Genomic DNA, 26,142 nt, shown 5'->3' with positions numbered 1-26,142 from the left:
TGTCTTCTAGTTTCGTTTAAGTGACTTCTCCTATGTTTGATGCATAAAACTTGCACTATGAATAATAATCATGTTTTCATCTGTTATTTTTTATCCCAGTAATAAATAAATTAAAATTATTGTAGTAATTCAAAGAAAAACATTTCCATTTCTTTTGTTTTCCTCCATAAAACATTCTATTGTATATACACTTTGTATCTAAAATATGGTAACCACGCAGATCCTGTGCTTATGATATTGACCCAAGCTTGGATGGGATGTAGCTATAGGCCAATCCGAAAACATGAGTTATCTTTCCTTGATCCGGGACGTAGTGCGCTTGCGTAACAGTAGTTTAAGACTTCCGGGTAGTATATTCGAGAAGCGTCATTATCAACAGTGCAAAAGTCCGCAAAGATATTGCTGTATAATTTTACAGTAATCACGCCAACAAATATTTTAACATTAATAAAAAATCCCAATGCATAGGTTTACTTCATACACGTGAAAATAACCAACTTTGCATGTAAAAATAATAGAAAATTAATGTTGTAAGTAGAGGAGGACCCCCCCCCCCCCCCCCCCCCCCCGGATAGAATGTTCTATCGTTAAAGTGAAGGGCATGTCCCGAGACGCAGTTAGATTATTCTAACTACCCCCCCCCCCCCCCCCCCTTTTCCAGAATTTTACGTGTTTTATGACTGAAATTAGTATATATCATATATTGCATACATTTCCTCAGAATCTTTAGCCCGTGTTTTAATGCAGTCAGATTTATAATAAAATATCAGAAGTTACTTGTTCAATATCAGTGTAGTACATTCAGCGATAAAAGTTCTGCCACGATGTACGTCTAGGTATGTTGGAGCTGACACCTCTGGATTCTGAAAATGTACATCTCTTTGATTGGCGAGTAAAATTTAATTATCCCAGCCTGCACTTGTAAGTGAGAGGCCACTGACAGATTTCCAGCTGTCTGCCCACAAATTTTACAAGTATAACGATAAAGAAATTCGTCGTCACAAACCATCTTTAAACTGACATTTACACATATGCAATGTTTTGAAAATAAAATAATTTATAATTGAACGACCTGAATTTATAGTCGGCAAGAGTGTGTACCTGTAAATAAAGCCATTTTGGGTAAAATATTTGGAGTTTTACTCAAATTATTTTGTAAATTTGTGGCGAAAGGGGGGGGGGGTGGTCTAAATCTGTCATTGTAATTTCTGTTATGACACAATACGCGCCTACATAATCAAGTACATTTCAAGGGGCTAAAACGAATAAAAGAGGGAAGATACAGAGACGTCAAAAGCATTCTATTGGGGGTTAAACTTACCTTCCCCTAGAGAGTACATTTGAGAATATGGCAGCCCCCCCCCTCCCGGGATCACACAAGTCTATGAAAAATAATTTATATCAATCGAGCAATATTAAACAAAATTAATTTAAAATTTATTTGATTACCTATTTTTCTGCATTTTAAACATATCAGTTGATATTAACAATTCCAGCTTCATGCTGCAGTGTACAAATGATTTGCACACAGAATGAACATGGCCAGGTACTTTGGAGAAAGTTACCCAAACATTGCAATCTGGTTTATTTTTGAAAGAGTCGATTGGTAGTGGTGGAATAATTTTAGCCCTGATAAAACAATGAGAGCATTGATTTCCTAATTTAATTGATTTTTTAAAAATTATTTTGGAAAGGGGGGGGGGAGGATGTTATGCAAGATCTTTGCAGTGTCGATCCTTGTAAAAACCCGAGCTTTGAGTTGATGAGATGCCATCATCTCTTGAGAATCAGAAGTTCTGTTCTGATTTCATACAAAATAATTATGTCATTCGTTATATTGGAGACATATGTAAACAAATGAATGTCTGCGTGATTTCCAATTTAATTTTTAACACCCCCCCCCCCCCCCCCCCCCTGAAAAATCACACCCGACTCGATCAAGAAATTCGTTTTTGTTTCCATTAACATTTTATTACTCTCTCGTACAAATGATTTCAACTGTTTTCGATTTTGAACAGCACCAATACAAATATAACTCTTATAATATATGCGAAGTCTGAGTGTGTTACTACCCGGAAGTTGTCATATTCACACTAAATGTAAGAATACAAAGAGAGATAACTCACGTTTTCGGAAAGGCCTATTGTGTTGTATAGTTAAAGAACCTATCAGATAAGAAACAAAGAAGACGAATTTAAAAAGATAATTACAAATGTATTGAACTCTACCAACGTGCACAATATTCAACAGTGTTTCAAGTATTATATAATGTACTGTCTGTTCTTTTTTCTGCATTGGCAATCGCTCAAAGCTGCTTTGTTTCATGTCAGGGGTTGAGAGCTTGTCTTTGCTGTGTTGAGACATGTTTAATGATGAAAATTTACATTTAATGCGCGATAAAAGTCAGAGTGGATCCGTATCTCGAAAGTCCCGTATTGGCCATAGATTTTTCCCATTTTATGTTCGAAGACTGCACTAATTACCCAAGCTGTCATATCAATTACTGTTACATGGAAATCTCGCATATGGTTGGGATTACTTGGCAATCGCCAGTTAGAACTGGTGTAAATAGCTGTGGACGAGAATGTAAAGTAATGAGCCAGATATGTCTAGCAGACTGGAAAATCCACTGCACTTAAAGATAAATAAGGTGAAATTAGGGCTTGGAATCGTGAAGACACTTCGACATAAGTGGGATATTCGAGATTATCGTGCTCGAGATACAAGTTTTTAAAATCATTTATATAGGGAATACGGCCGGGATCGGCAATTGACTTGCACATAAGTGGGGTATTCGTGATAACCCATATTCGAGAACAGATATTTTACTGTATATGTGAATGAAACATTTCTACATTGACTTACAAATTTTTCTCTGCAACGATAACAGAATGTTATTTAATTCTTTAGGTCTCTTTTATTCCCATTAATGTGACATTTGACATGACTGGAAAATATATTGATGAAACAATCCCTGATTTCCATTGGAAATTCTTGAGGGGAAATATAACGTATGCTGTAGATGTCCAGTTTGCTAGTCCCCCCACACACCTGATGAACATAACGGTGACATCAGAGTTCCAGGTAAATAGACTTACAGAAATACATTCATCTTATTTTAATAAAAAACTATATACCTATTTCTTTTTTATGTGTAAAACTACAGGTATTAAGTTTGTTTTGTAATTATTCTTTAATTATCAATACCATAATGATAAAACTTAATTTAAGGCAAACTTTTATTCTAATGTGGTCATTGTAGTTTATAATTCATTAACAAACACTGATGATTCATATTTAATTTTAGTTTATGTATGCTTCATGAGTTTAATGATATATCAAATTAATCAACGTGTTTTTGAAATATTTAAATAGAGTTTTTACTCCATCTTTGCAAGCCAGAGGTTTGTGAAGATGTTTTTGCTCAGGAGCCAGAAATTATTGACAGTTTTAGTAGAAAATTTCACCCTAAAGTATGCAACTTTGTCTATCATATGAATTTGTATTTTCAGTCCAATGTCAGCCACCTGCTGACCTGGGAGAGTGAGTTGACAGGGTCCACACAAGTCACCCACACTCTGGCCTGGCCCACTGACCAGGCATCACTACCCCGTCAGTCAAGGGCCTTGGTAACCACTACATATCTTGTGGGTCAGATTCTTACTGAAGCCAGCAAAACAATGATGGCTAATCTTAAAAAGACTTTTCCAGAAAAAGAAATTCCCTTATTGAACATAGTAAGTTGGTCTTATGTAGACATTTTGAAGTTACAAACTTTATTCTTTATTGTGAAGGGATATAGTGCAAATTGTGGGTATTCATTGTCAGTCGTATTGTACAGTGGAGCCTCGGTAATCCAGACGCCATTAATCCGGACGCTTCACCTTCCTGACGATTTTTCTAGGGAACGGAATTTTTATACATTATTTTGCATCATTAATCCGGAAATTCGCGTTCTGGATCCGGACGGTCATTTTTTACTACAAAACGTTATAATGCATTGAAAATTGTACCGTTAATCCGGACGGTAATTTTGTTGAGGGAAGGTCTGTGTCTGACAATTTTAGCAAGGCGTAAATTATAAAGAAAACAAGCCAAACTGTCTAATTGAAGCGATTACCTGTACCCTGTCAACACCTCCCTATAATTAGGTGGTGTGCGATGATATGTCAATTAGATAGCACGTGCCGATCGAGACATTGTATTGCCAATTTTCGCACATAAGTGTTTTATTGTGTGTAGTGTTGAATTTTGTAAATAAATCTGTAGCATATTATTTTAGTCTTGATCAATAGCCTAATAGAATTAATAAATTAAACATCATGCCGTAATGATAATGTTTTTAACTGCTACACATATCAGTTGTACTGATTCGTAAATTGATTATCGCCTTATGCAAATCTAAGCAGTGTAGATTATACTTCTAGATTCTGGATTTTATACTGTTGATTGGCGTGAAATATACATGAATGTTCAAGCACATGTACATGTAGTAAGTTTCTAACGTTTAGAATGTCACGCATGTAGAATGTACCTGTGTACGATTGATTCTTGTTACGATGTTGTATAAGAGCTTTATTGCTTTCGAAATTTTAAACTCTGGGTAGAAGTGAGAAAATTACCATTTTAAGGAAAATGACAATTAAATTTTGTATGTACCCGTAATGTTAGTTTCACCCGAGTTTTGTTCCGTTATTATCGCATCATGAAAATAATAGGTGCGCGTGACTAGATCAAAGCAGTAGTAGGTCTTGATATTACGAGCTTAAATGATTTTGTTCTCCCGATACTGTCTTGGATAAATATAGAATAAGAAATATAAACTCTGGCAGATTGAATTTTGGTTAAAGAATGTTGTCAACTGACATGATAATCACGAAATTCTTATATCAACTTTGAATGATTAAAATTGTTTTAACAGACCGCCAAACCCATGAATCGTGACAGATGGAAATTACTGGCCTGTTTAAGAAGTAAAAGTGTGATGAAATGTTTGAAGTTTAAATGATTATGTTAGATACTAATGATTTATTTACTTATAGTTTCATAAAGTGCTTCATTATTTGTTTTAGTGAATACGGTACACAGTTTTGTATATTTATTTGTAGGGCTCATATATATGCACAATGTAAGCACAGGCAAATACACTGAACACGTACATTAAATTTCAGTGCTTTGAAATACATGTAAATGTTAACATTATCATAATTTACTTACTAATGCAAATGGTCAAATCCAATTATAGAATGTGTTTAATTCACTATGCATCAATAAAGTAGGCATATATTGGTTACTTATGTAAAGATAGAAAATATGCGATTCAATTATCTGGACGCTTCATTTATCCGGACGATTTTGCTGGGAACCAAAGCGTCCGGATTAACGAGGCTCCACTGTATATAAGATTTTCAACATTTTTTATAAACTTTGGAGAGTATGACTTTTCTGTTACATGTAAGATGAATTTGCAGTAATTATTTTAGGAAACACTATCTAGTTTGTTGAAAATGGAAAATGTGATACATTGTAATTTGCATAAAATATGACAAAGCCATATGCATAAATGTTTCTCTGTGATAACCCTTTGAAGCTCTAATGTGTTAATTTCCCAATATACACATGCATGTTTTCCATCTAGTTAATTGCCTCACATACTGAGCAAACTAGACAGTGATTCCTTATATATATCTGAAATAATTCAATTGCATACAAGTAAGAAATTTCTTTGGTACCTTCACCTCGAATAAAATCAAACATTATAACACTCCAAGTATATAATAATATTTTATTATTTTTGCATTTTGTGATGTCCAATACAGAATGTTACTCTTTACAAATTCATTTACTTCATTTATTGTCACCATTAAAGAGGTTCGCACCTGAGATTTGGAGTAATGTCAATTTTTTGGGAAGTGTATTTTTGATTTCTACATTGAAGGAGAATTAGGAAATTTAAAAGAAAAATGGGGGTCGCAAAGCTTGTTATTGAGCTACTGTGTTCTAAACATGACCTTTTTGCACTTAAAATTTGCTTAAAATTTATTCAATTAAACTTTACTGGGTATTTTTCTGTTGTGTCAACATAACATAAATCAATCATTACATAAAATAGACTCATAATCATGTCTTCTAACAATACAGATTTTAAAAAGTTTAATACGAGTAATGGAAATAACTAATGACCTTTTTGCACTTGATATGCAAAAAAATTGAAGATACCAAATTTGAGTGTTTAAAAGGACATGCTAGGAGTAATGTCAATTTCTAAAATTTTACATATTTTTCAAGGTCTTGTCTTAAAATTTAAAATGGAACTAGAACAATAGGCCCATGATCCACATCGCTCACCTGAGTCACCTTGGCTCATATTTAAAGATTTTCCCTATGTATTCGCATGTAAAACTATGATCCCTATTGTGGCCCAACCTACTCACGGGGGCCATGATTTTTTTCAAAATTGAATCTGGACTATGTCAGGAAGCTTTCATGTAAATGTAAACTTCTCTGGTCCAGTGATTTTTTAGAAGATTTTTAAAGATTTTCCCTATATATTTGTATGTAAACCTTTGAACCCCTATTGTGGCCCCATCTTACACCCCGGTGGCAATGATTTTAACAAACTTGAATCTACACTATGTCAGGAAACTTTCATGTAAATATCAGCTTTTCCGGCTTAGTGGTTCTTGAGAAGATTTTTAAACTACCCCACCCTATTTTTGCATTTTTGTTATTATCTCCCCTGTGAAGGGGGCATGGCCCTTCATTTGAACATACTTGAAAGCCCTTCACCTAAGGATGCTTTTGGCCAAGTTTGGTTATAATTGGCCCAGTGATTCTGGAGAAGAATTTGAAAATGTAAAAAGTTTACAGACAGACGGACAACAGGCGATCAGAAAAGCTCACTTGAGCTTTCAGCTCAGGTGAGCTAAAAAGTGGGGATTGGAGATAAAAATTTTGAATTATTAGTGAAAATATTGAATTTCTATACAAAATTTCGAGTAAATTAATTTAGACTTTTTAAAGAATCAGAGTTCTGTTTGGAAAAATATATCAACCAAATTTAATAAATTACAACATTTGAACTAGTTCCAAGTCTCATCTACTTGTATCATAAATCATAAAACTGAAATACACGTATAGGAGTATGAAAATAAAAGATATATTGGATGAAACAGAAACTGTAATATCATGCAGATTTAAAACTTTTTGATTAATCAATCCTTCCACCATAAAATATAGTCCCTGCCAAACCCTTTAAAAACTTGAATTGACACAAAAATTTTCAACTGGATAGGGTTCAATAATAGATGTGTAATATGTTTGCACCAGTGGAATCAGTATTGAACCACTAAATACTTTAATAGTTGTAGCATTCTGCGCAGTTGTGCTCAAAAGCTCAGGAGCTAACTTTCTTAAACTCAGTTCTCTCATCAATTATACCAATATCAAAACTTCATGAAGTTTTGTAACCTGACAAGCAGCTTGTCAGTGAAATTCAACAGCACCATATACAAATAGTTCTCTCTTAAATTAAAACGACTTTCTCGTGATGTCCGGAATCGTCAGAATGAATACTATTCGAATACCCTTTACCCGTTATCTCTTTCTAATACGTCAGCCTTATTCATCATTCCAACAAAAGAAAATAATTTCAGTCTAATTCACCAAGTTCATATGAAAGAAATTATATTTCTTTTTTACCTTCCCCTCGAATAAAATTTAACATTAACACCCCAAGTATATACATTGCAATAATATTTTATTATTTTTTGCATTTTTGACATCAGATACAGATTGAAAGAAAGGCATAAAATAACTAAAGTCCAAAATTAAGCAAAACTAACAATCTTGACTCTAGCATATACTTGATATATCCATCCTTCGCAGATTCTAATTTCCACCTCCCGTGTCTTTTAAAGAGTCTGTCTAGTATACTGGAGTTGGCACATACAGTAGCCCCCCCCCCCCCCCCCCCCCCCCCCCCCTCAAATTATGTAATCCAAACTTAAAAGTGTCAGGAACAAGAATTTGAATACTTCTATAAACAGTTCTTTTATTATCGAATATGTCAAAGCCTTATTCTCCTTCCTAACCTTATAACCTGTCTTAGTCTTGCTTAAATTACAAAAATAAAATCTGTACTAAATTCCTTAGAAAATTCACACCATTTCATAAACAGCTCTAGGTTTTTAACAGGACACATTTCACTATCAGTTCTAGCGATAACCACCATTGGCAATCTCTGTAAATATCAGTTTTATTTTTTCAATAAAAATAGCCATATGACTTTTCTCAAAAGTCACATCTGAACATCTGATGCTCAAAAGTTCACTGCTTCTCAGAAAACCAGCATATGCAATCAAACAAGCACATATAAATCTTTGATTATAAATGTTCTCACATTGAAAAAACCTTTAAAACATTTTCGTTAATAAATCTGCAGAAATCGGCTCTTTTTTCGTCCTTGAAATTGCTAATTTTCTCTTTCCTGCTTCGAACACGTTTTTCACAAGCTCAGAATCAGTTTGGGAAGTGATACCAATCATTGAACACGCCCAATGAATACCATACAAAGCTGACGTTAACACGCTAACTGAGACTCCTTCTTGAATTCAGTTGGCAAGATAAATGCTAACAGTTATCGCAATTCACCTTTGAATTAGAACGCTTTGGCCGATATAGTATTGCGTTGTGTGACGACACAATTGAATCTGTTTGTAATACAATTGCGAAATGCAACAGAAACTCTCATTGGTCCATATGTATAAGTCCGCCCAAATTCCCTTATACGGGAGTAGTCAGCATTTGAAAACATGACGGCCAGATGCTAGATGGAAAAAAAAACTTCAAAGGAAGAATGAGAAAAAGTTGTATTCGTGTGTTGTTGTCTCATAAATTTAATATAAAAAAATTCCTAACATATTTTCCTACTATACTTGTGTCCAAACATACCTTCAAATATTTATTAAAGCCCATACGACCCAAAAACTCGATCACAGCTTTTGATGATTTCATTTGTAGACGTAGCCATGTTAGGTAGCCAGTCAATTCGAATCCCAGTTCATTTCCATATTGGCACAATAGCATCTAGATGTGTACTAATACCCCACAAATATTTTAGCTAAATTGTTTAAATAATATACCACCCCAGTCCTATTAAATGATAATTATTCAAATAGCTAAACTCACGGCAGTGCGGCTTTCATTAGTCATGAGCGGCCGCGCCGGCCGATCTCCATCTAATGGGCTTATGTAGCATTTTCGTTCATCAAGAGCTTATTTTACCTTTACAAAAACTGGTACAAAAATGTTTTAATTTCTATTAATTATTCGTGTTGATAGTAAATGAAGAGCGAATACGTAACTTACAACCGATTTTATGAATAGATACAAGAGTTCGAATTGACCAGCTACCTAACATGGCTACGTCAACAAACGAAATCATTTGAAGCTGCGAGTTTTCGGGTGGTGTGTGGCTTTAATGAATATTTGAAGGTATGTTGGACGCAAGTATATAGTAGGAAAATATGTTAAGATTTTTTTATATTGAGTTTATGAGACAGTAACACAAGAATACACCGATTTCAGGCCTCAACCGTCCGCAGCTTTTAATGACCCGTAAATCGAAGGTTTTTATAAGAGGTGGATCTTTTCAGAGAGCTATGTACAGTTCTCAAGCTACACTGAATCCGCTCGAGAAAGTGGGCGGGCTGTAATCGGCCAATGAAAACTCTTGTTGTATTACATCAAACATGTCATTCAAATTGTTCAATCGTCTCATTCAATTGTGTCGTCACACAACGCAATACTATATCGGGTAAAGCGTTCTAATTCAAAGGTGAATTGCGATAATGGTTTCATTGATGATATTTTATCATTTTTATGTCTCCCCTCTTTCGGGGGAAGCATTTTTTTTTTATACCTTCTGTCCATCCGTCTGTCTGTCGGTCACAAAATCTTGTGAACGCTTCTCCTCCTATATAGCTTATTGGATAGACTTGACACTCTGCAATGCTTCATTCCCATTTGTAGATGTGCATATTGGTGGGACAGGAGGATCCAATTATTTGCCTAAAAGTTATAGTAGATCTAAGAGGGATGGAGGATGTAAAATAGCTTGTGAACATTTCTTCTCCTATATGGCTTATCTGATAGATTTGAAACTTTGTACATTAAAGCTTCATTGCCATTTGCAGATGTGCATATTGTTGGGACAGGAGGATCCAATTATTTTCCTTGAAGTTATAGTGGATCTAAGAGGGGTGGAGGATGTTAGAATAGCTTATGAATGCTTCTCCTCCTGTATGGCTTATCTGATGGACTTGAAATTTTGCACAATACTTCAATGTCATTTGCAGGTTTGCATATTGTAGGGACAGGAGGATCCAATTGTTATTCTTAAAGTTATAATGGATCTGAGGGTTGGAGGATGTAAAATAGTTTGTGAACACTTCTCCTATGTGGCTTATTGGAGTTCATAATGTCTATGTCCTGCTTGTACTTTCTCCTCCATACCATGCAATACATTAAGGCGAGAAGGTTTCATTTGGAGGACTTCCAATTTAGGGAACTGGGAGACATTTGTTTTTCATAACCCCACCTAATCAAACTTGACCAACATGTACAGTCTACCAAACAAGTAGCACAAGAAGACAATCTTACAAATGAGAAAAATATTACCAAAGTATGTTTTATTATCGATATCGTTGATAGTCAATGTACTGTCAACAGTCTTCAAAGGGGGTAAATATTAAACGAATATCAAAATCATTTTTTCTTTTCTTTTCTTTCTATTTCTTGGGGATGATTGTGTTTTATCATTATTATTATTTTTAGCTCACCTGAGCTAAAAGCTCAAGTGAGCTTTTCTGATCACCCGTATTCCGGCGTCCGTCCGTCTGTAAACTTTTAACATTTTTAACTTCTTCTCAAAAACCACTGGGCCAATTTCAACCAAAGTTGGCACAAAGCATCCTTAGGTAAAGGGAATTCTAAATTGTTAAAATAAAGGGCCAGGCCACCTTCCAAGGAGAGATAATCAAGAAAAGGTAAAAATAGGGTAGGGTCATTAAAAAATCTTTAAAAAATCTTCTTCTCAAGAACCACTGGGCTAGAAAAGATGAAATTTATAGATAAGCTTTATTAGGTAGTGCAGATTCTAAATTGTTAAAATCATGGCCCCCCGGGGGTCGGATGGGGCCACAATAGGGGATCAAAGTTTTACATACAAATATATAGGAAAAATCTTTAAAAATCATCTTCTCAAGAACCACTGAGCCAGAAGAGCTGAGATTTATATGAGAGCTTCCTGATATAGTACAGATTCTAAATTGTTAAAATCATGGCCCCCGGGGGTCGGATGGGGCCCACAATAGGGGATCAAAGTTTTACATACAAATATATAGGAAAAATCTTTAAAAATCTTCTTCTCAAGAACCACTGTGCCAGAAAAAGCTGAGATTTATATGAAAGCTTCCTAGTGCAGATTCTAAATTGTTAAAATCCTGGCCCCCGGGGGTCGGATGGGGCCACAATAGGGGATCAAAGTTTTACATACAAATATATAGGAAAAATCTTTTAAAATCTTCTTCTCAAGAACCACTGTGCCAGAAAAGCTGATATTTACATGAAAGCTTTCTGACATAGTGCAGATTCAAGTTTGTTCAAATCATGGCCCCTGGGGGTTGGATGGGGCTACAAGGGGGGATCAAAGTTTTACATACAAATATATAGGGACATTCTCTAAGAATCTTCTTCTCAAGAACCACTGAGCCAGAAAAGCTGATATTCACATGAACAGCTTCCTAATTAACATAGAGCAGAGTTAAGTTTGTTCAAATCATGACCCCCTGTTGTAGGATGGGGCCACAGTAGGGGATCAAAGTTTTACATACAAATATATAGGAAAAATCTTCAAATATCTTCTTCTCGTGAACCATTGGGCCAAAGAAGTTCACATTTACATGAAAGCTTTCTGACATAGTGTAGATTCAAGTTTGCAAAAACTATGGCCTCCAGGGGTAGGTTGGGGCCATAATAAGGACTACGGTTTTACATGCAAATATATATAGAAAGTCTTCTGATATGGACCAAGGTGACTCAGGTGAGCGATGTGGCCCATGGGCCTCTTGTTTTTTTTTTTTTTTGTAGCTGTCTTTTTCTTCTTCAAAAAATCAATTTCTCTATTTTCAGTGAGTATTTGTTTTCGATATCATAATCAATGCTTACTAAATTATACTCTAAAAACCAGCCACGTAGAACCAGGGTGGAGGTGGGGAAGGGAAGGTGTCCTATTTTTTGATAAGTTCATTTTTTCTTTGTTTTTACTTACCCCAAATATTTTGCATTCGAAGTTAGGGAATGATAACACTTTTTAGGTTTCAATTCTTACATCCATGCATTTGGGTGGGTTTTGTTTTAAAAATTATTATTTAATTTTTTTTTTTAATTGTGCTTGCTTGTCAATAATTATTCGAAATTCCTCTGTGTTCTTTTTATTCCGAACATTCCCTCCAGCTGCCCCCCCCGCCCCCCCCCCCCCCCCCCTTTGGAAAATTATAGGTCTAATATGTGTCAGAAACCGTCAAAAGACCAATGACTGTAAATGTGTTAATAACTTATTCATCCTCTGAAAACTCTTAATGTCGGCTTCAAATGAATTTATAAAACCGGAAAGAAATATAAATCCTAAATATATGTTACAAAGATTGCACAATCTCACTTCAAATCTGCTAACAGGGGCAGATCCAGGAATCGCGGTTAGAGGGGACCCACTTTTTTTAGACAGGGGTGTGGGACTGTCTGGAGGCCCCTAATGGGTCCAGGGCGAAGGCCTTGTTGGGGGCTCAGGGGGCGAGCCCCCGGAAGCTCCTGGATTTTACAGTTTTTATGAGGCGTGAAATATGTCTCACCGTGAAATATGTCTCACATATGTATAGTCCTTTTCACTATTTTTTGTCATTTTTTGATAGGGTGAAATTAATAAAATGACGCAAATTTTAAGGAGTTTTTTGAAGAAAAAATTAAGTTCTCCCAATAAAAGTAATTTAATGAATCAAAAGATTTGGTCATTTATTTCTCCGAAAGTGGAAGAAATTATTGCTTCTTTTATCGTTTACATTTTTCTAAACTAGATGTGGCACCTTAAATTTGAAAATTTTACTAATGTGGCTAATGTGATATATTTGCATCTGCTAATAATTGTTTAATAAACATGTGACTAGCAAGTGAACTTTTCATATTTGGTTAAATTAACACATCAATTCAGTGTCCGGGGGTCCGTGTTTACCCAACTAGGCCTATCTATTTAATTGCTTACGGGATTTATGAGATTGATCACTGTTCAATGGTTGTTATCTTCACCTTTCATTTTCCTTTGGGATACCTCAGTAACTAAGTTATTGTTAAAGAGTTATCTCTCTTGGATTATAAATAGTATTACCAGACGCACAGATTTTTCATACAGAATCTACTAAACCCAAAAATATTCAAGTTTTTCATGACTTTTTACTACTCTGTAAATTATGTATAACAAATAATGAATTATGATAGGGTATAACCTAATAAATTGGGGATGTATCACAAATTGTCTGTTTAACATTGACTTGACACTGTACACATTGCCGCAGCCGAAGTGGATCATGAATTTTTAGAAAGTGGATTCAACTTTTGTATCGAAAATTATGAATTGTTTTTTTTTTTTTTTTTTTTACCTCAGACTCATTCAGGATTAATTGTTCAAAGAAATAAACACAATCTTAGATGAACCTTCATGGATTTGCACTGCAATATCTGCTGTTATCTACATGTTTTATTTTTGCTGGTCCACTGCCGAAAGAAACTGACGCGGAACATTCAGATTCTTAAAATTAGATATCATAAATTCTATAAATATTTCATTCAATCCTATTGTTTCCAAATTGTCTTTTTGGTTTGGTTTAAAGCGTGCATATCTTATAAGTATGATTAAATCTAACACGTGGTTTTGAATCATGTGCGTGTACATATGCATCTTTACGTATGGCGCTAGGCCTATGTAACGTCAAATCTTTGTGACGTTATTTCTTTGTTCTCTTGAATATGCCATAAGGACCTTTTGTCATGGGCGCAATCATATGTCTACTCTCAACACAGTAACCCCCAAAACCATATCCACTTATATCTGAATAAACTATCCTCTCACATGAAGGTTGGCAAGATAACATTTTGACATTAATACAAAGAATGTTCTCTTTCCAAAACTGTGTTTGACTTAAATACTATATAATCTGACAAATTTATGTGTTCATTCCATGAAGTAGCATTCAATATGTCTCTACTTCAACTCTTGTCATAAGTTGACACACTGATCATAAATCTGACCCACAAAACTAGCCACTCTTCTAACTGACATGGTTTTCTTTGCACTCACCATTGACAATAAGTCTGTGCCCATTTCCTGTGCTTTATTTGTGTTTTGTCTTGTTGTCCACCATTTCTGCCTCTGACGGTGAGCGGGCATTCTCTTTGCAAGTGGGTGAAATCCCTGCAGATTTTACACCCACCGAAACGAAATGGAGTTGTCCCTAACTGTTGTTTCTGTAGCAAATGTTGCAGGAAACTGCAGGTACAGATGTAACGAAGTCTGAGAACAGATTTGGTGCAGTGTATGAAGAATGGCTTTTTCCATATTCCGGTTATCCTTAAAGTTCTGCTCGACAACTTCCACTTCTTAATTGCCCAATTCTCTGCTTTATAGATTTTGCTCTCATCTTCAGAATCACTAGCTATAGGATTGGAAATGTACTGATTCACTGCCTCCCACCTTCCTGAGGATGAGTTTGCTATTCTAATATGTTTATTTCTGTCTTTAACTTTAACACTTATCTCCTGAATTAACTCTTTCGGGTAATCAAGTTTCCCGTTGTCAATAGCCCAGTTGATAGAACTCAAAGTCTCCAGGACCTCCGCATTAAAGTTGTTCTGGATTTTGTTCCCCTTGGACTTCCAAGTAATCTCACTATCACCCTTGAACTTCTTCAGCTCCGTACTAACAGAATATGTGCGCCTTGAATTTTGTGTCTCAATTCTGATGTTTTGTTATTCACATTTTCTTTTACATCTTCTTTCTGAGACTATAATTAGGTTCAGCTAGTATATATTTGTTATGGATGGCTCGTTCTGCATACTTCAGAGTGACTTTCTCGTGTTGTCAGGAATCGTCAGAATGAATACTATTCAAATACCCTCTACCCGTCCTCACTATCTAATCCCGCCTACCTCATAATTATTCATCATTCCAACAAAAGAAAATAATTTCAGCCTAATTCACCAAGTTCAAACAAAAGATATAGGGAAATCAACACATTGGAGCTTCAAAGGAAACAGTTGGAAATGTAAATATTCTAGAATACATGTTTTGAGTGCTTTCCCGTCAGGTGTATGTAGTGGTACTTTGAATGCCTTAATGGGACAGAGTATGCCTATAGTTGGTGAGGTATTAAAAGATATAAAAACTGTAGGAAATATATAGCATGATTAAAATGAATGTTTGCTGAAAAGAAAGCATAAAATCAATGTCATCCTAGTTGTAGTACATATGCACAATAAATTTTATGGTAGATACAATATTAAGCTTTCCATATGTTTTTTTACTCCTTGAATACTGATTAACTTTCATGGTTTGTGTTTGAACCCAATGCAGTGATTAAACTGTGTATGTGAAGCTTATAAACATACTTATTGACATATAGTGATTGATACACATTTTTCATCTCCAACATCTAATAAATAATTTTCGTACTTTACCAAGAACGAGAGCTCTTTTGTGGGAAATAACTTTGATGCATTTTGAAACTTGTATATGAAATTCTTATTTCTACTTTGCAGACAGTGAATCATTTCTACAAGAACCATCTGAAGCCATTCCTGTTAACTATACCGCTGACGAGATCACTAAGAAACATAATAGAACTTAAACTGAAGTCCACCAATGAAACAGGTACAATAATGTCGGAGAAAAAAATGTAATGTCAGTAAATTATGCATTAGAAAAAAAATGCCTTGTTCACACAAATATGCATTGTTTTAATTTGAATTATATAACTGATATGAACATTTACATTGAGTTCACACTGCAAGAGTGATCTATGGGCACAAATTGTGCTCCATTATTAGCTGACCTGTTTTGTATTCTTGTGAGGCAGGATTTATTCAAAAGCTTCTACATGAGAAGAAAAATTCTCTTGCTGTGGCCTTCAACTCAACATTTTGATATATCGACAGCGTTTTATTAATACTAACAATTCTCATTTTCATTCATTTGTTGATTAGTTATATTCCAGTGAACTCAGAATAAAAGACACCATAGAGTCTTCTATATCTGCTTCATATTTGGATGTTTTATTTAACATATATGTCAACAGCAAACTAACAACACAAATTTATGACAAATGAGATACCTTTAACTTTTCCCTAGTCAACTTCCCATATTTGTGTAGCAATGTTTCATTATCACCTGCATATCTTATTTATATCTCTCAACTGATTCAATACACAATGGCATGTTCTGTATATGATAAATTTTTAAATCAAGGCAGGTTACTGACAAATAAAATGATGTTACAGGGGTTTCAACAGTTTCGTTTAAAGTCAGCATTTCGCAAATTCTATGATTGTTATAATGAATACAAGCTATTATCCCATGAGGGGTTTGGGTTAGAATAGGTCCTCAGTACACCTTGCTTGTCATAAGAGGTGACTAAATGGGGTGTTCCTTCAGATGAGAACACAAAAACGGAGGCCCTGTGTCACAGCAGGTGTGGCACGATAAAGATCCCTCCCTGCTCAAAGGCTGTTAGCGCTGCATGAGCATAGACCCTTCATCGGCAATGGTGATGTCTCCATATGAGTGAAAGATTCCTGAGTGGGATGTGAAACAATATACAACCAACCAATAACGTTTGGTTTGCATAATGATTTTGACTACAGATTACTCCGTTTATCTGATCAAGATATGGGGTTTACAGCAGGTGTGATCGGTCAACAGGGGATGCTTACTCCTCCTAGGTCCTAGGATCCCACTTCTTGACGTGTCCAGAGGTCTGTGTTTGCCCTTCTTTTAGTAACGTATTTTATAGAATTTATGAAATTGATCACTGTTTGTTATATTCACTTATGCATTAAAATTATTTTTTTTTTTTTTGGTTTCAAAATATTATGGCAATGATGTGATTTTGTGAAAAAAGATTATATCATCAAGCATATACCAGAATTTTTTTATGTACCAAAAGCCAACTCTGGATTATAACACTGTAAAATGAGAAAAATTGGCACATACACATATTTTAGCACAAATGCAAGTGCCAAGACTTTGGTGCAAATAAAGTTTAGTGGTTTGGCAATTAGTTGCAAAATACATTTGGTTGAGAGTTTGTAGTTTTATCCATGCCCATTTTTTTCTCCATGGTCAGTCAAGCATATGCTCAATAGCGCACCAAATTTTCTTGTTTCACAGTATTCTTGTTTCACTTCAGGTGACCTACTGCAAATGGTTATCGACCGTTGTTGTGAGTTAACAATTGAACATTTTCAACTTCTTGATAAGTAAGATTCCAATTCTTCTCAAATTTGATATGAAGCATTTTTGGGACAAGGGGGACATAAATTGTAAATTTCATAACCCCCCCCCCCTCCTTGGGCCTTAGAGATGGGGCAAAAACTGTCAAAGATTGATTAATTTTCAAAAAACTAAATACAAACCAGGTAGTCATGTAGAGCAAGAAAGCCTTTACCAAAATCGTAAATTTCATGATCCCTGGGGTAAAGATTCTGACTACAGGGTGTTACCAAATAGTATATAATGTTTATGTGTTATAGATTAAGCATTCTTTTTGAAGAATTTATCGATGTGTAAACTCTGGACATTTTACTCGCAAACTGAATAAAAGTGTGAAGCACTAGCTTTTATGTTAAGTTTGTGAATAAAATGTCCAGAGCTTACACATCGATAAATTCTTCAAACAGAATATTTGATTCTTATAATTCCAATTGGTTCCCTGTATTATCAATTTCAAAAATTTGATAAGTTTCCCTGCGCTATGTTATTTGTTTTCAGGTGCGTATGCATACATAGCGTTTTTGGATTTATTGATGACTGTAAATTCTCATGTAGCTTTATTTTTGTCCAATCAAAACAATTGTGATAAATAACATTGGAATTATAAAACATTAAGAAATATTTTCATTAATAACAGACTGAACTAATTTTTTTTGTCCCAACTATTTTTTTCTAATATAAGATCAATGGTTGGAGTGATTTGAAAAGAAATGGTGGCTTTTAATATCAAAATCAATGAATTTGAGTTAATTTATTTTACCAGTTGTTTATAATCACATTGGTAACGAAATTCAAAGGATATGGTTTAAACTATCCATTCACAAAAAGGACCAGCGAAAGGTGGTATGGAAACATCAACATACATATCAATTATATTTGTTGCAACTTTTCTCCATTTCGCAATTTGTTTTTACGGGAATTATAAATGCGCTTGAAATGGGTATCTATGTCATTGCGTATTTGGATCCGATCATTATTAACACATATAATATGATTAAACATGAGGAAATTGAATTAGTTTACAATGCAACAACCAATATTACGAAACGAAACGTTGCATGAGTATTTCTCGTAATTAATTGCAATGTATAGGAATATTTTCATTTTAAAGCCAATGAAGGAATTCCATGACTATCTATAGAGCAAATACCATCATTGTGTGGCTCTAGCATTGGTCAAATCTCGAGAGAGCCAGTGCCGACTCTCAATGGTTAATGCAGGAATTGGATCATTCAACAGCCATTGCAGGCAATTAATTTCTTTTTCAATGGCCAATGCAGGCACTGGACTAATTTCTCAGTCATGAGCTAATGTGAACCAGTTTCTCAAGAGCCAATGCAGGCATTGGGCCACTCTGTCAAGAACCAATGCAGGCATCTGATCACTCTCTCAAGAACCAATGCAGGCATCGGACCACTCTCTCAAGAGCCAATGCAGGCAATGGGCCACTCTGTCAAGAGCCAATACAGTAATCGGACTACTCTCTCAAGAGCCAATGCAGGCATTGGGCCACTGTCAAGAGCCAATGCAGGCAATGGGCCACTCTGTCAAGAGCCAATGCAGTAATCGGACTACTCTCTCAAGAGCCAATGCAGGCATTGGACCACTCTGTCAAGAGCCAATGCAGGCATTGGACCACTCTGTCAAGAGCCAATGCAGGCATTGGACCACTCTGTCAAGAGCCAATGCAGGCAGGTAGATATTTAGAATGAGCAGGTAGCCCTCTATAAAATTTGTAAATATCATGATCCCGGGGGTAAGGGTTTTGATTCCTAGCTGGGTGGGGCCAAAATTTTTATAGAGATTATTGACTTTATCATTTGAAAGACTTCTTTAAGTTTGTTGATACGATATAAAAAGTCAATAAGGAATTACTTCAATTCTGGGGCACATTATACGAGTATAACCTGGTTTGGGTCAGTTTACACTTTATAATCCGTGAAGTTGATTATAAAAAAGCGCAAACTGACCCAATTAGGCTATACTCGTATAATATGCCCCAGAATTAAAGCCATTCCTTATAATTTAATGCAAAAGACAAAGGTACTAACCTTCGTTTATCAAAATGTACATAAATTCTGAAAAATACAAGTCAACTGAACCACGCAATGATTCACTTAGCAACCACGATGAAACATATGTAGCTGTGAAGACACCATCTTAGTTTATCAAAATATTGTAAACGTAGTTATTGAAGGTGAAGTTAGTCATGTCAGAAAATATGTGTAGGCTATGCATGCAATGCGTATTTCGCTGCCTTTTACAGATCGACTTTGAAGTTGCTCTACTCTGACATATTGAGAAAATACGGGAAACTGCATTGTTTAGGCCTACCCAAAATAAGTCTTTAAATATCAGAAAATGCAATAATTTATGGCTTTTAACTCTATGCAAATTTTTACTACATGAAAACTTACCCTTGCATGCAGTGTTGTTGCTAATACATTGTAGTAAATCCGACATAAGAAAATATGCATAAGCAAGTGACAAATTGCGATCCACATGTCAATGTGACTGACGTCATTTGAGAAGAATGTGACGCATGATTTTTTTTTTTTTTGCTTTGTTGAAAGGCGGATCAAACAATGAAGTAATCCTATCCCCAGAGAGAAATGTATTTCAAAATAAACAGGGCATTGTTTACTTGGTTAATAATTAATTCGAATATATCATCTCTGTTTTAATATAGCTATTATTCGACCATCATTCAGAGAAAGATGTTTTACAACAGTGATTTGCGTACAAGTAGATTCCATATATCTTGCTTGACACAGAGAAAACAATCTGTGTATTAAACCAAAATATCTTATTGCACACATTGACTTTCTATTCCATAGAATACCCAAAACAGTGCTGTGATGTAAATTTAGAGAGAGAGAAAATAGTTCCGGCAACTGGTTGTCAAGGGTGTGTGTCCCCATACCAAACCATGAGGTTATACAAAAATAACCTGCGTTCCTCAATTTGAATTTGATCAATCAGAGACTAGAATACAATAAGAATTAAATTATATGCATATATAGGAAAAACAGAAAAGGATGTACCAAGTTGCGAATTTTGCAACCCCAGGGTTTTGACTCTTGGACGGGTCCAAAGTAGTCATATCATGTTCATGTTACACATACAGTGGAACCCCGTTATTACGTTTTCCATTTTGTCACGATAAAATAACGTAATACCGGGGGCAACGTAATAAACGTTCCCAGTTAAATCCGTTAAAAATATCATTTGGAAATTGTATATCGTCCGTTGGTACTCCGTGAAGGGGTGTGTGAATATATCTTTACTGTTTCTTTGTTTAAAAGACTATGATACTTTGTTTTATTTACATCTTATCTTTAATGTCCGTAATTCTTCATGTTCTTATCCCTTTTCTTTATTTCGGTGTAGGATACATAAGGATGTTTTGATAAACGTTGCTTTTTCTGCATTCGTTTGGACCGCCATTTTGTTCAACTTTAAAACAATGCGTTCATGTAAATTTCTCTCAATAACTCGTTCCGGTTCGTATTCAACATTCGTATTTAAAAAATAACAAAACATCGTTTTTATTAAGTTCTCTAATTACACAATACACAACACAATAAAAAAAATCCCGCCCAAAAAACAACAAAACTATAGACACAAAACGCACACGATACCCAACACTTACACACTTCTCACCAACGATAAACACGGAGAACAATTTAAGCGCAATCCACATTAAAAAAAAAATATAATGATGCACGAAGATTTCATTTATAACGCTAAATGATGGCACTAAAATCACGTGCGCATCAAGGGATTTTAAATATTCACCGAGGTAAATACTGTGCACGAATCGGCCGATAGATTGGTGTATGTATGGACGAGATTTACGAACACCCAAGCTGCATGTCGAAACAACGAACAATTTTTTTAATTGAACACCTTTAATCACCTATGTCCAAGCAGTTACCCAAGCGGTTGTAACATTGCTACGATAAATCTTGTCTTTCTTGTTTGGTACCAAAGCTTTCCGTGAATAGAGTTTTAATATCGAAGGTAATCACACTATGCTGAGCTGAACACGCAGGCGGTTGAGAAATTATTTCTTTGATTATCAAAATATGAAAAATGAAGTAAATTTCATAGAGTACAATTTCTAAATAAACATTATTTAATTGTTTATCACTGGCTTCTATACGGGGTATTCACCTGTATTGATGTCGCTAGATCTATCGAAGCGTGATCAGTCAAGCGTCTCTAATCCCCAAACAGACCAGGAAATTTAGGTGGTGACTGCCTCAGGCAGTCAAGGTGTGAATGGCTTATTATTTTGAGAATCACTATTGAATAATTAGGGGTTTATTACGTTTTTGTCGGAATTTTTACAACGTAATACCGAGTCCCGGCATTTTAGGACAACGTAATAACGAGGTCTATTTTATATAGGTTTGTTAAGAAATGGTTTTGTGCTTTGAAATTCCAACGTAATATGCGGACTAACGTAATAAAGGGGGAACGTAATAACGGGGTTCCACTGTATTATATTATCGATAATATGTAGTCTTTCATTAGTATAGGCACATTTGGGGGCATTTAAGTTTTAAGAACACAGTTTGTTTTATACTGTTGCTGAATAATAGAATTTAGCTTAGATGTGCAGAACAGGATATTTTTTCTAGATTTCATAGGCCTTGGAGCTAATAATACTTTTAGCTAATACATTGGTGAAAGGTAACCCCTTTATCTTGTTAGATAAATTTTTGTGATTATAAATGGGCACAATTTCAAGCAAGTCTGTTCAAGCTTGAATCCATAATTGGTAATGAAGCAAATCAATTTATTTATCATATTGGTGATATATGATATTTTGGTCATCTTAGTTACTCAGGTGACCTATTGCTATTGTTCTTCCTCTGTCATCATCTGTCATCCATTAAGAAAGACAGATTATTTTATTATTATATTAAATAATCTCATTTAATTGACGAAATGTCACATTGCTGTATGTTTGGTTATTTCCTTAAACAAGGGTACAAGTTAATAACATTACTTCTCTTCATTTGGTACAACTTGACTAAGGCATCACGAAAACTCCGTTTCCGTTTTACACCAAAGTGGCAACATCATGAGCTAATTTTCCCCGTTATTCCATTTTCTTCCACTGCCATCGACTTTTTTTATCTCACGAAAAGATGCCTCCTGTGCGTTCCAGAGTCCCTAATTTTCGCAAGAGAAAAGAACAGGGTTATATAACACCGTCCAGAGGACGAGGGCGGAGGCACGACCAACAGCTAGACACACCGTCTGTCTAAGCACGTGGCCAAAGTATGCAGCCCATATCGACAACAACTAGGGCGATCATCAATGTGGCCGCAGACGTAGCCGGACCCCCTAACCCCAAAAGCACGGATTCTTAGTCGGAAAACATGGGGAAGATTCAGGATGCTGGTGCCGGATGCAGACATTTGGCCAACTCCAATCCCCAACCAGATCTGGCAGATCTAATGGCAGAATCCGAAAACCTCATTTACAATTCCTTCGGACTCATGAACCCACTGCTTTATGAATATGACTTAATGAAATACAGTTTAGACGAAATATTATAGATTTTAGAATATTATGCGCATTTGACAACATAATACATTGATTTGACATCATAGGATAGGGTTTTCCCTACATATTATATCAAGTAGACTTAAAGATATAAAGAATAGACTTAATGACATTAAGAATAGACCTAACGATATAAAGAATAGACTTAATATTATAGGGTTATTGAACTTATATTGGTGAATATTGGCATGAGTTGGCTGTAAAAATGCACGAGCTTGCGAGTGCATTTTGACAGCCAATGAGTGCCAATATTCACCTATATAAGTTCAATAACCCTTTTATTATATAGCTAAAGTATTTAGTTGTTAAATTATATCCCTTTCCACTCAAACTACTCCAAAATAGACGAGAATTCATCAATATTGGCAGTGTGCAATAACAGCATGCATTTCTTAACTGTTCAATATTTAACCCGTCATTAATGCATGAAGCAAACTAATTTTGTAAATGGGGACATCATAATTTATGTACAGTAAAACATTTTGCTTAAGTAAATATCAAATACCGGCTCTGTCAGATTCGGAGGACCGTCATTTGACATTTTGGCTTGTTTACGTCGTTACGGTAACGTCAATATTGAACGCTCATACTCGGAATATTTCGGGCGCATACAATTTACGCAATGCAAAGTTAGCGTTCAATAAATTCTCAGGATATTGAACGCTAACATTCTCTAGATTTTACGCAGATTTTATATTAGACTATTTATAAGCTATATAATAATGTATGTTATTGACAATATGATGCGTATTTTGTAGCCTTAAGACAGCTATGGCGTTCCATATCTTTGGGGGGAATTTTAATCACAGGGCATAATAAAAAATCTGGTAAACTATTTGATACTGAAAAAATTCCTATTTTCTATAAATAATTGACTATTCTAGAAATAATCGATTATTTAAATGTATTTAAAAAATGTTTTCAAGGGCAATAACTCCACTGCTGGTATTTATTGTGTGTCTATTATACAATGACTTTCCTATGTTCACAATTAATTTATATATATGCTAATAAAGAAACATTTTTTTCAAACTAATGAAATTAAGATTTTGTCATTTTAACCAGTTTTATGTATTTTATGTCGATAAAAAATGTGAAATTTTCTGATGCTGACATTTGCTTTTGTTTTATATACAGGTATGTCTGACATCTTTGATAAGGTGGCAACATACATACTTTCTTTGATTATTTATCAAACAGTTTTTCTACTTTGAACCATTAATATTGATAACTCATGTGAGGTTGGAGCTATGTTAATTGCATCTAATATTCTCAATGTGGATGCAACAAAAATTTAATATGAATTTGAAAAGGATTCAATTCACATTTAACTCTTATGTGTGAACAAAAATGTGAAGCATAAACTCACAATGAAAAGCAAACTCGTGAATTGCTCATCTTTTTAAACATATTGTTATTCTAATGTTTGGATCTGACATTTGTTTTTTTTTTCTGTCTAGGGTCAGCATTTATTCAGCACATGAATGTGTTCTTTGCTAAATTGTTAAACATCGTAGGAAGTTCACTCCAGAATCCTCCAGCCCATCTAGTGGGGAGCAGCTTAAAAAGGAAGTTTACACAGATCCTAAAGGAGGGCAAGCTTATATTGGTCCAGCCCCTCCCACTGAAGTTCAAAAAAATTTTGGTGAGTTAGAAATAAAAGCACACATCATAGATATAAAACAAAAGTGTCATACAAGCCTTATGATTTCTTTGTGCATTATTGTTATAGGCACTGTATATATATAATAGAATTGTGCATTAATATTCCAACACATTCTTTTACTTCACCTTTGAAACTGCTTTTCCAATTTGAATTTCTTCAAACTTAGATATGTGGCAAATATTGGAAAGGGGAGAAAATTTGTAAATTGAAGCAGACAAAACTTCAAAGAAAGTTTAATCTATAAAAGCGTCCTTTACTCCTGAACATCTTCAAAGAAAATTTAATTTATAAAAGAGAACATCTTTGCAAGCAGTTACCGGTAATAGTAATGGTGAGGATAGTTGTGAGATTCATTACTCTGGGTCAAGTGACAGGGCTATATGCTTAATAGGCATCAAATGCTTTACATGTTTTAAAAACCTTTAAAGGGGGGGGGGGTTACCAAAATTGTGAAATTTATAGTCCCTTGGTCATGGAATTGGGTTTTAGGGTGGGACTTAATAAGTCGTACACTATATAGTGAAAATGTACCTTTCTGGTTAGGAGATTCTTGTTTGCATAGATATAATGAGCATGAAGCTCTTTCCCAAAATCATGAGAATTAGGCTTAGAGTTAGATTGGTCATATAGTGAAAATGCATTAGACCTGTACAATCTTAATATCCTCCTTTAATATTATCTTTGTATTTTTATCCGATCACTTGAAAAGTTATGAATATGGTTCTACATTCCCATGTGAGTTCATAAGGTCCAATTTGAATGTGGTAAAAATTATTATTTTTTTATTGTTGCCAGTCAAACACGGGATGTATTATGGTATGGTGTTGTCTGTCTGTATTTCTGGACTTTGTAGGCAAAATACAAAATCAACTGTAAGCTCCAGGATCTCATAACTTGGTACATTTGAACACCCATGATGAGAGGAAGATGTCTAATGTTTTTCAAGGTTAAAGGTCAAGGTCATAGTATCAGTTAATAGGAAGACCTTGTAGGCAGAATACAGACCAAACTATTGGGGTTAGGACTGTCAAATTTGATACACATACTCCTCATGCCAAGTGGAGGGTGCCTTGTGTTCTTCAAGGTCAAAGGTCATAGTATCACTTACATGTAGTATGAAAACCTTGTAGGTAGGATATAGCCCAAACCATTGGGGCTAGGACTCGAACTTGGTACACATACACCTTATGCCAAGCGGAAGATGCCTATTGTTTCTCAAGGTCAAAGTCATAGTATCACATAGAAAAATCTTTTTTTCGTTACTGATACAGATATTGCCGTGAAATTTAGTCACAAGCTT

The 26,142-nt window shown here is 35.0% G+C and overlaps 2 protein-coding genes across 6 annotated transcripts in view; one reads left to right on the top strand and one right to left on the bottom strand.

Moving 5' to 3' along the window:
• LOC125670354 (solute carrier family 17 member 9-like) overlaps window positions 1-26,142 on the bottom strand; it is a 960,148-nt gene that overhangs the window by 9,345 nt on the left and 924,661 nt on the right. The gene's annotated exons all lie outside the window — the stretch shown is intronic.
• Window positions 1-26,142, top strand: part of LOC125660671 (uncharacterized) — a 174,793-nt gene that overhangs the window by 133,765 nt on the left and 14,886 nt on the right. For 2 of the 4 annotated variants that reach the window (XM_056161978.1, XM_056161980.1), the window contains exons 30-33: window positions 2,911-3,084; window positions 3,513-3,737; window positions 15,868-15,979; window positions 24,637-24,821. In XM_056161978.1, coding sequence (XP_056017953.1) covers window positions 2,911-3,084; window positions 3,513-3,737; window positions 15,868-15,979; window positions 24,637-24,821 — 696 coding nt within the window. The remainder of the gene's footprint in view (window positions 1-2,910; window positions 3,085-3,512; window positions 3,738-15,867; window positions 15,980-24,636; window positions 24,822-26,142) is intronic. The other 2 variants (XM_056161979.1, XM_056161981.1) reach the window with 1 other exon arrangement.

Source organism: Ostrea edulis, chromosome 4 (assembly GCF_947568905.1).
Source record: "Ostrea edulis chromosome 4, xbOstEdul1.1, whole genome shotgun sequence".
Classification (NCBI taxonomy): Eukaryota; Metazoa; Mollusca; class Bivalvia; order Ostreida; family Ostreidae; genus Ostrea; species Ostrea edulis.
The sequence above is the reverse complement of the archived record's forward strand: the minus strand, read 5'-3'. Positions and strand labels throughout refer to the sequence as shown.